The 8,943-nt window shown below is 41.5% G+C and overlaps 2 protein-coding genes across 4 annotated transcripts; both read left to right on the plus strand.

Moving 5' to 3' along the window:
* The first annotated feature begins 6 nt into the window (after positions 1-6).
* On the plus strand, positions 7-3,327 carry LOC116378047 (fatty-acid amide hydrolase 1-like). The gene is made up of 8 exons (XM_031839849.1): positions 7-149; positions 246-343; positions 886-985; positions 1,167-1,210; positions 1,298-1,337; positions 1,423-1,531; positions 1,809-1,954; positions 2,607-3,327. The coding sequence occupies exons 1-8, from the start codon at positions 9-11 to the stop codon at positions 2,727-2,729; spliced, it is 801 nt and encodes a 266-aa protein (XP_031695709.1). The 5' UTR covers positions 7-8; the 3' UTR covers positions 2,730-3,327.
* LOC116378046 (vitamin D3 hydroxylase-associated protein-like) lies at positions 2,666-8,937 on the plus strand. 3 transcript variants are annotated; one of them, XM_031839846.1, is made up of 8 exons: positions 2,666-2,746; positions 4,350-4,573; positions 5,254-5,367; positions 5,590-5,730; positions 7,567-7,700; positions 7,828-8,034; positions 8,136-8,176; positions 8,264-8,937. In XM_031839846.1, the coding sequence occupies exons 2-8, from the start codon at positions 4,358-4,360 to the stop codon at positions 8,452-8,454; spliced, it is 1,044 nt and encodes a 347-aa protein (XP_031695706.1). In that variant the 5' UTR covers positions 2,666-2,746; positions 4,350-4,357; the 3' UTR covers positions 8,455-8,937. The 3 variants fall into 3 exon arrangements, with proteins under 3 accessions (XP_031695706.1, XP_031695707.1, XP_031695708.1); XM_031839847.1 differs by lacking the exon at positions 2,666-2,746 and having other exon boundaries at positions 3,407-4,573; positions 8,141-8,176; positions 8,264-8,423; XM_031839848.1 differs by lacking the exons at positions 2,666-2,746; positions 8,136-8,176 and having other exon boundaries at positions 3,407-4,573; positions 8,264-8,423.
* The last annotated feature ends 6 nt before the right edge of the window (positions 8,938-8,943 follow it).

The raw sequence follows: 8,943 nt of genomic DNA on the forward strand, positions 1-8,943 counted from the left end.
GAATGAAAATGTCTCGTCCTCAGATATACCAGAGCTCCAAACCTCTCAGGATCGGTTACCTAGAAAACGACGGCTACACACAAACGTCTCCAAGCATGGCCCGAGGCATCAGAGAGGTCAAAGCTCTGTTAGAGCAAGCAGGGCACACTGTAAGACACGCACTCTATGATCTACGGCCACATACAATATGTGAGCTTTTGTTTTTAATACAGTTACTTTTTTCCCTCTGTTTTTTGGGCCTGTAGTTGGTGCCCTACAGCCCTCTGAAGATCGATTACGTTGTAAATGAACTTTTTATGAAGGGTGTCCTAGCAGACGGAGCCACCAGCTTTCTTCAAAAACTGTGAGTTAAAGTTCCCTTTCAGATGCCAGTTATTTAATCCGTGTAGTCCTTGTTAATTACCTAATTAATTTGATAATTGTGCGTAAATGAAGTGTTTTTAAGAACTATAGTGCAAAACATAGGAAACTTTGCACACGCATTACAAGTGGTGAGAATTGTTATCTGATATGAGCGCATCAAGATACATAATTGGTGCAACAAGATGAACTAATTAAAAGAGCACCAGTCAAACCTCAAACAGTTGAAAATGTAATGGAAATATGGCATTTAAGTTTGTTTCATGCGCTTTAAAATTCCCTTGATCGTGGGATCTAACGCTCGTGAAAATGATCGCAGTCATCTCAAATACTTGTGACAAGGCGGTCATGTAATAATTGCGAGAGGCCTCGTGAAGCCGCGGGAACACTTAGTTTATTAAATGTGTACAAAATGTCTAATCTCCGGCACCACGTACTTTGAGTGAAATGTTTTGACCATATTATACTCACTTTGAACAGATTGTTCTGCTGTGTGCCAATGATCCCTTATTGTTTCTATTTTAGGGAGGGGGGCCCTTTGGACCCCTGTCTCGGACCACAGGTTATACCGTACTATCTTCCTACGTGGTTGAAGAAAACTCTCTCATTCCTCCTCAAGCCCGTGGTGAGTTCCCTCCTTCTGTGACAGACATGCATAAATACAGACGAAAGAAAATATAATCCTTCCTCAGTGAGTACGATATTGATTTGAATATTTCTTGGCAGTTATTTGATAAAACAGTTGCTGTGTGATTTAACACTTATTGTTTATATTACACATATGACTTATGTCTTGTCTTTGGCAGTTTCCTCGTGGCTCTGCCACCTTCAAGTCAATCTGTGGAGTTGGGTGAGAAAGTAATTCAGGTTTTGTTGCTCACACGTTGCATGCAATTTACAAACATACTGATTCTTTCTGTGCCTTGTTTATTTTTAGATCTGTTCCGGAGCTGTGGAAGCAGCACGCTGCTGTCGAGGTACTGTTAGTTGTCAGCTCACGATGCTTACTCATGAACGAGTGCATCCGTTGGGGACATTGAATTCTCTTGTGTTTTTCATAAGGACTACATTCAGGAAACGATAGCAGAGTGGAGAAGACTCAACATAGACGTGCTGCTGTGCCCGATGATCGGACCAGCCTACAACTTCTTATACTGCTGCAAGCTTTCCTGTATGGTTACCTGAACAGTTTGTGATAACTGATACGTGAATGATTTGAGAGAAGTCTGAGATATAATAGTGTCATTCATCTATCCATCCGTTTTCTATATTTTATTAGTATTGGTTAGAGATGTTTTGTCTTGGCTGATAGTTTCTGCAAATCGTGGATGGCTGTAATTACCAAAGAGCTAGGGAGCAGTCTGCCTGCATCATACTCACGATTAGTGTACAGATCAGTACCCAGTGTGAGACGCTGAATAACCTGTTGCTATTCTCTGTCCTTCCAGGTGTTCTCCCTTACTCGATGCTTTACAATCTCCTCACCTTTCCCGCCGGCGTTGTTCCTGTTTCCACGGTGACGGCAGAGGATGAGGAGGAACTCAGGCACTATAAGGGCTTTTATCAGGACCACTGGGACGAGCTGTTCAAACAGGTAAGAAACACGCCTCAGTGAGAGATCCCTGATACCAAATGATGTAATACGGTAGTTTGTATAATACAGCCCTAAAAAAATACTATCATTGGGAAACCTTTAGTTTTGTTTTCTGGAAGCTGTTCTGTGTTTCAGACAGACGAACATTTTGACCTTATTTTCTCAGTTCCCCTCCAACTTTTTTTTATTTATTATACTATATTGATCCCGTTAAGGGGGAAATTTGTCTCTGCATTTGACCCATCCCTGTATATAGGGAGCAGTGGGCTGCCAATGACGGGCGCCCGGGGAGCCTGGGGTTTTAGTGTATTGCTCAGGTACACTTCGACACGTGACACGTCCCAGTCCCTCGACTGGGACGTGTCACGTGTCGAACCGTTGACCTTGCGGTTACCAGACAACCCTCTTTACCCAGTGAGCCACGGTCGCACAAACCATATCAGTAGATTGCTGCTGTTTGTAACTCCTAGCATCCTACAGCCATGGACAGATAATGAGTAAAGGGCCTCATGCCACCCTTCTGGCCCCGCCCCTGAACTTCAGTCTCTCTTATAACAGTAGTTCCACAGCTGGTCAGCAGATGGAGGCAGAAGACTGTGGTGCTTGTGGTTTGCTGACTGTTGACTGACTGGCTGTTGTGTTTGTGTTTAAGGCTGTCACTGGAGGCGAGGGTCTGCCCGTGGCGGTGCAGTGCGTCGCCCTTCCGTGGCAGGATGAGCTCTGCCTGCGCTTCATGAAGGAGGTGGAACAGCTGGTCAAACAGAGCAGAAAGTAAAAGCCTGGAGGCCACAGGTGGGGCTGCTAACTCCAGGGGCTTAAAGATGAATAAGCTTTGAATACACATTTAATTACACATTAAATGTAATATTCCTCTGAACTGATTGGGAAGGTTCACTCCTTCTTTGTTTGATTCTTTCATTAAAAAACATCAGTTAACATATTGTTTCATTTGTATTGTACATATAACATAAACTTAAAATGTTGATAAATGAAATTCAGCACCCTGTTTGGACATTGGAAGGTGTGAAATATGCCACGTCCTTGTTTTGTTTATCCACCGCTGACTTTGTTTAATATTTCATGCAATATAGCGTGAACAGAAACTACATGCTTTAGAAGAAATTCAATTCACATCATTGTTGGGCAAAGAGGCACCGCAAGCACGCACGGAAAATAATGTTAAAAATGAGGATTTACATGAATACAGAAAGTAATGTTGTCTCCTAAATCATGATTGTCTCTTTACAAGAGCAGCTTTCTGTGATATGACACAATACGGGGTTCATTTAGACTCTGTAGCCAGTCCGTTATCGGCGGTTTGCTTTTCACATGCAGACCAAGAATGAAATAAAGTAAATCATTTCTCAGAGGAACCGCTGCTGTTATTTGTTTCCACAACAGAAATGTCGAAATTAGTTTTAAGGAGTTGGTACAAGTCACCAAGTCGTGATCGTGCCTCATCAGGACGCCTTTTGTGATGTGCCATTTTTGAGTTGATATTTACAGCTTTTAAAACCTGTACAGTTAACTCGTTTCCGTCGTTGAATATTTACCGAACTGACTTTATAAAGTGTGTTGCAACTTCAAGGCATCCAGGGCACAAAATCGCTTTCTTTACCTTCCATATCTTCATCTTCCACCTCTCCCGCTCCACCACTGTGCCAGAGATGAGCGCAGATCATTTTCATTCCTATTGTGAGTGATTGTTGCACTGATGCCTCAACAGGAAACAGAAAAGAGATAAAGGAGACTAATGACACATGGCGTCTCCGTCTACAAGGCCAGCGCACCATGTCGTCATATTGTGATAACATACAATCAATCCAAGTGTTGCTGTCTGTCGGTGAAACGGGGCCAGTTGTCTTGTCTGGTTAGACTTTGTAGCCTGACCTCAACATGAACTCCAAAAGCATCTTAAACTTTTGGCCGACTGTCAAATAAAATGTGAAATGAGTGACTGAATAAAGTGTGGCCTGTAAACCTACTCACCCCTGCCTTTTTTTAAAAAGGGATTTATAAGAAATTAAGAGATGAATCCTCCTGCATACACTGGTCTGCCAGCTGAGGAATTTTGAGCATTTTAGAATTATATTCTTTATTATTTCTTTATTGTATTGTTTAGATAAAATGGCTCACTTGAAGCAGCACTGGCGCCCTCTACCTTGCAACTGACAACATCTCGAACGATTCTAAACAACCTTCAATCCGGGTTCCTCCCAGTCGGTAATTTGAGGAGACTAATGAGCGCGTCGACGTGACCTCCACTGTGTAACTAGTAAACCGCACCCACTTGTTGACTTTATCGCTCTGTTAAGTCCAGTCAGTAGGTGATTTAAAAGCTCCAGCCTGTTTCTTTTAGCTTCAGTTAGCCGACTGATCATTGTCGAACGTGCAGGGCAAATCATGGAGAACGTGAAACAGGTTCTGCGGGAAATGAAGCTTGACAACTGGACAGCGGCACTGCTGACGGGTGCTGCGTGCGGGGCTGGAGCTCTGGTGCTGCTGGTGCAGAAGGTCTGCAGACACCAAGAGGTGAAGGACAAGATCCAGAGAGCCAGAAACCGGAGAGCCGACAGCCTGCAGCGGGCCGAGCAGGCGGTGCTGCAGTACAAGAAGTCGGTGAGAGTTGGGACAATTGTTTGGATGGAAAGTTGTAACACACTTCTAAGAACGTCCTTTTAATTCAGACCTATACGTTCATCAGTGTTTGACGTGGATGACAAATGACTTCATCTGTTGTCAACACGCTTGCGAGCTTTGGGGAATGTTATTATTGTCTATCTTCTCATCGCAGACATTTTTTATTTATTTGACATAGCAGGTGGCGCTCACCAATAATATTTTGCTTTTATTAGATGATGCTTTGCTATTCTTGTTGTTATTCTTGCTGGTCTGGTCATTATTGGTAATACAAGTTATCAGTTTCGTCACTTGTTCAATTCATCCTGCCACATTTATACATTTTTACATTTAGTGTTTAACTGAAGAAAAAAAAGGAACGAAGACATATAACACAAAAGAAACAACATTCTTAAAAAAATCCACATTTCCACGGTTTTGTCCACATTTACTTTTGTTTCCTTTAGGATTTTATACCGTTTTGAGATTTGACTACTGTCACTCTTTCTATTTGATCAAAATAGTATTTGTTGCTTCCCTGTGTTTTTCATCTGTGCAGAACTTTCAGCTAATTTTGAAAAATAATTATTGTGTGTGTGAATTAATTTCCCACACATTTGTTACTGTGTGTGTAACTGTGTGTGTGTGTGTGTGCGTGTGTGTGCGTGTGTGTCCTCCAGCATCCAGGGACCGACGCTGATCTCATCTTGGCGATGTCTCTGTCTGAGTTGACAAATAACCTGCAGGAAGGCTTGCTGAGCCCCGAGGACGTGTTTTACTCCTACATGGAAAAGGTTCAAACCCAAATAACAATCATTATTCACATACCATCGCAGAACAATCATGTATACAAAGATATATCGAGCAGTGTTATAATTGAAGGTTCTCATCACAGAAATGAATGAATCATTAACCCTACAAAGGGACTTACGTCTCATAGTTACCAAGTAAATAGTGATCTACTTGCTTGCACATACAAACCTGTCTCTGCTGTTTTTTTGTTTCTTTTCCCACAGACTCTGGATGTAAACAAAGATCTGAACTGCTGCACAGGGATCTTGCTGGAGAGCTTTGATCAGCTGAAAACTGTTGCTCCCAAGAAGGAAAGCCTCTTGTATGGAGTTCCAGTTAGCATCAAAGAAAACTACGCATACAAGGTATTTAGTCGTTTTTTCCATGCCTGCACTTTTAGATAGATACATTTTTATTGACCCTGAAGGGTAAATTTGTTTACATGATAGCATTATGTGCGCCTCCAGAACACAGATACATTTACATACAACAACATAAATACATTTCAATCAGGAGAGACAAGTGAATAAGGAAAAGAAAATTGTGTGTTATAACAGATGATGTGATAATCAAGTCTTGATAGAAAGTATTTGGCGCTTAATCGAGGGCCGTCATCCCCGAGCACCAGCAAGATAAATGAAATGTAATACACTAAGGCATATTTAAAAAGAGTCGGCAGCAAGATGAGAATGACCAGCTGATGAGAACAGCTGATAACATGGCTGATAGCCCCAAACAGCGACAGCAAGGAAATTATGAGTGAGGATTCGTGAGAGAGGCGTAAATGGCAGGATATGTGAAAAATAAACTACAGGCCTAAAATATATTCTTTCTGACTGAACTCATGGTTGACCTTCATTTGTCCAGAGTACATGGTGTGTTAATGAGCAATGGGATTCGGAATTGTTAAAACGTTAGCCATTTTCTGTCTAAATGTCACGTATCGGTAAACATCGGTGAAAATTTGGCAGCAGTTCTGGACATGTTGTTCTGGTTTGGGACAGACAGACTGGTTTATGTATTTACTTTACCTGTGTTTATTTTATTTTATTTTTTACTTTTTATTTTTATTTTTTATTTTTTTCAGTTGCTGTTTCACTGAACAAAAATCACGACAAAACATCCTTAATGACAAAAATAGACATAAAAGTAAAGTAAAAGGGGGTCACCATTCACTCTTTACAACCTTTGATCCATTCTTTTCAGACCAGCTGAGAACACGACCCATCTTCCATTTTCCCCAACGTTGATCATGGATCCCTGCTTTGATCCTTAGATTAAGAGTCGATTTTTCCATAGAGTATATTTCCTCCACAATGTCCAGCCACTGTCCTGGACTTGGAGGGTCACTTTTCAACCAGCTCCTCGTGATGGCCTTTTTACTTGCGAGTATCAGGATTTTAAAGAGGTAGATGTCCTTCTTTTGAATTATGTCGGCAGGTATCAATCTGGGGGTCTCTGGGAATCTTGTAGCTTAGAATCTCCTCCAGAGTCTGAATAACTCTGTCCCAGAATGTTTGTATTTTTATACATGACCAGAAAATATGTGAGTGATTGGCATTCATCTGCCCACACTGTCTCCAGCATGGCTGCTCTTTACCCAATTGTTTATGTTTTATCTATCTGTCCAGGTCTAAACCTGGGGGTCTGAGAAGGCCAAATCAGAAGTTTACTGTCTCCTTCCAGTTTGTATTTTTTGACAATCTCATTCCAAATTTTCAGTGATTCTTCTAAAATGGAATTTTCTCCCTTTTGGTCAGTATATTCTTCTCCGCCTGGCCTGAGATTGATATTGACCCAGATTTAGCTCAATGTGTTTCCATCCAGCTTGATACTCCGGGGAGCACCAATAAACAATATCTCAATTGAGCTGCGTAGGAGTATTCTCTGCTAGACCTCCGTTTTCCTTGTCAATTTGGAGTGTCTTCAATTTTACCCTTGGCCTTGCTCCTGCCCAGATAAACTGGGATATCTGTTTGTCCCATGCTGTAAATTGAGATTCTGGGATTCTGACTGGTAGTGATAAGAAGAGGTACAGCAACCTTGGCAGTACGTTCATTTTCACCACCTCAATTCTTGAACTAAAATCCAATACTAGTGTTGACCATTTTGTTATATCTTTCTGTATCCTATCATTTATTATATTGTAGTTGTTTCATATATTTTGTGTTTATTTATTACCTGTGTTTATTTAACACCAGAATCATGACTCTACTTGCGGCGTCATCGTTAATCTGGACCAGCCGGCCCAGAAGGACAGCGTGATAGTGGAAGTTCTGAAGAGACAAGGAGCTATTCCCTTTGTGAAAACCAACTTGCCCCAAGCCCTATTAAAGTAAATAATCAAACAAGCTATCGCCAAGATAAGCTGTGACGTAATAGAGTGCTCAATTAAATTAGTTTTTGTATGTCGTGATAGTCGTTGCTTATCTGTTGTTTTTTTATTAATTTGTATTTCTTAGTTACGACTGCGGTAACCCCATGTATGGGCAGACCGTGAACCCCCACAACCTCCAGAAGACCTCCGGAGGCTCCTCCGGTGGGGAGGGGGCCCTCATCGGGGGAGGAGGCTCCGTGCTTGGTTTCGGCAGTGATGCGGGGGGAAGCATCCGCATTCCTGCTTCATTTTGTGGGATTTGTGGCTTAAAGCCAACAGCGGGTAGGCTAAGGTGAGCGTCTCCGCTTCAGTCAGTAATTTGGGTAATCACTGCACAGTCACAACATTTTAATTGCTTTGTTTTAGATGATGTATTTTTTTGTGTCTTGTCAGTACAGTGGGTTTGAGTCCCATTTATCGAGGGCAGAAATCGGGTAAGTTACAGGTGTATCATCGTTGCCTACTTACTTTATTTAATGTCTGAAAAACTTGGTTAAGTCATTTGTTTCCCATGAAATTAGTGTCGTCATCTCCCGGACCAATGGCGAGGGACGTGGACAGTCTGGCTCTGGGTATGCAGGCGCTGCTCTGTGACCACATGTTTTCGTTGGACCCCACTGTTCCACCTGTTCCTTTCAATATGCAGGTCTGTCCACTACAAATAAAACCTAAATGTTTTCAGAGGGATAATGCACCAGGCTGTGTCCTGTAGCTGTTTCTGAGCCAAGAAAAAGTCTGGCACATAACCGTCTGTAAAATGGCAAATTGCTGTTTTTACACGTTGGTAGGACTTTGTTACCAATTGACAAAGCCAAGCAAGCTACTTTTTAATCTCTATGCTAACTAGCTCCTGGCTTCAGCTACATATTCACCATTTGCACACAATTAAGAGAAATATCAATCTTCTCATCTCACTCGTGGCAAGAAAGCAAATGAGTGTATTTCTCAAAAGATCAAATATAAAAACAGGAATGATCAAATAAAGACATAGACATAAATAGGAGAATCTAAGTAAATTCGTACAAGCATATCTTGATCAAATCACAACAGTATTGCACAAACAGGATCATAATTAATAAGGTAAAGAAAAAAACATGTTTTAAAGCTATTAATGAAGGGGGAACATACCAAATACAGATCATTATTAGTGGAAAACTATTCCACAATTTAGAGCCAACAACTGGAAATGCTTGATCACCTT

Source organism: Anarrhichthys ocellatus, unplaced genomic scaffold (assembly GCF_004355925.1).
Source record: "Anarrhichthys ocellatus isolate YVR2014 unplaced genomic scaffold, GSC_Weel_1.0 scaffold2005, whole genome shotgun sequence".
Classification (NCBI taxonomy): domain Eukaryota; kingdom Metazoa; phylum Chordata; class Actinopteri; order Perciformes; family Anarhichadidae; genus Anarrhichthys; species Anarrhichthys ocellatus.

Excerpts from the sequence above, each read along its gene's own strand:
- LOC116378047 (XM_031839849.1), top strand. The coding sequence starts at position 9 with ATGTCTCGTCCTCAGATATACCAGAGCTCCAAACCTCTCAGGATCGGT. Across the intron at positions 344-885 it reads ACCAGCTTTCTTCAAAAACT|GGAGGGGGGCCCTTTGGACC; the intron begins GTGAGTTAAAGT and ends TTTCTATTTTAG. Across the intron at positions 1,955-2,606 it reads GGGACGAGCTGTTCAAACAG|GCTGTCACTGGAGGCGAGGG; the intron begins GTAAGAAACACG and ends TTTGTGTTTAAG.
- LOC116378046 (XM_031839846.1), top strand. The coding sequence starts at position 4,358 with ATGGAGAACGTGAAACAGGTTCTGCGGGAAATGAAGCTTGACAACTGG. Across the intron at positions 8,035-8,135 it reads CCAACAGCGGGTAGGCTAAG|TACAGTGGGTTTGAGTCCCA; the intron begins GTGAGCGTCTCC and ends GTGTCTTGTCAG. Across the intron at positions 8,177-8,263 it reads TTATCGAGGGCAGAAATCGG|TGTCGTCATCTCCCGGACCA; the intron begins GTAAGTTACAGG and ends CCATGAAATTAG.